This window comes from Falco biarmicus, chromosome 11, assembly GCF_023638135.1.
Source record: "Falco biarmicus isolate bFalBia1 chromosome 11, bFalBia1.pri, whole genome shotgun sequence".
Taxonomy (NCBI): domain Eukaryota; kingdom Metazoa; phylum Chordata; class Aves; order Falconiformes; family Falconidae; genus Falco; species Falco biarmicus.
This window is the reverse complement of record NC_079298.1, coordinates 12,415,407-12,416,271: the sequence shown is the minus strand read 5'-3', so window position 1 is coordinate 12,416,271 and position 865 is coordinate 12,415,407. Positions and strand designations below refer to the sequence as shown.

Here is an 865-nt window from a genome sequence, read left to right as displayed (position 1 = left end):
ATTCAATCGCCCCGTTGTGTGTGTGGTCGAAATCTCTGGCAGCTGCTTCGGAATTTTTTATGACACTTTCGTTTATGTAGGGGAGGCATAACTATTATTTTACTTAATAAAAATGGAAAGCGGCTCGGGTCTTTCCCCTCCCCGCTCTCTTCCATTTGTTCTTCCCATCGCCTTTTCCGCGGGGCTGATGAACGGAGAGTTTAAACAAAGTCGGTAGGAAAGATGCGGCGTCTCCGAAGCATTTATCCGTGTTAGCTAATATTATATATGAAAAAAATAGAAAAAATATATAAATATAAATATATATAGCAGAATATATATATACACACATATGAGAGGGAGGTAAGCGTTATGTGTTGCAAACGCAGGTTATTGGCATCGGAGGGAGTATAAAAGTGAAAGGGCTCAGGAAAAGCTCCCCCAGCCCTGACACACGCCCGCGGGATAGACTTCCCACCTTCCCGAACAACCCTCAGCATGATCTAATTTTTCCCCCTCATGTCGAGAAATCCTCCCCGATCGCAGCGTTGGCGGCGAGGAAGGAGGATGCGACCGAACCCGCGCAGAGGCTCCGGCTCCGTGACAGCCGCTTCAGCCGCAGACGCGCAGGCGAAGCGCCGTCCGCTCCTGCCCGCTCCTGCCCGTTCCTGCCCGCTTCTCGGGGTCCCCCCGAGCTCGGCGAGCCTGTGCACCGAGTCGTTATGGCTTGAGTAATTGTGCACCGGCATTTGGAAGCGGGGCCGCGCAGCTGTTTGGCCCGGCTCCCCGGTATTAGTGCTGGAGATTTTATCACCAAATGCTCGCACCTGTTAACGGCAGCGACGGCAATTCATCACCGCGGATTCTCACACTGCTGAACGCTGAT

General features: G+C 52.0%; 1 protein-coding gene across 1 annotated transcript in view; it reads right to left on the bottom strand.

Annotated features, from left to right (window-relative positions):
* Positions 1-496: 496 nt before the first annotated feature.
* FOXD2 (forkhead box D2) overlaps positions 497-865 on the bottom strand; it is a 4,245-nt gene continuing 3,876 nt past the window's right edge. Inside the window, 1 exon segment of the mRNA XM_056356195.1 lies at positions 497-684. Within this exon segment, the coding sequence (XP_056212170.1) occupies positions 497-684 (188 nt within the window).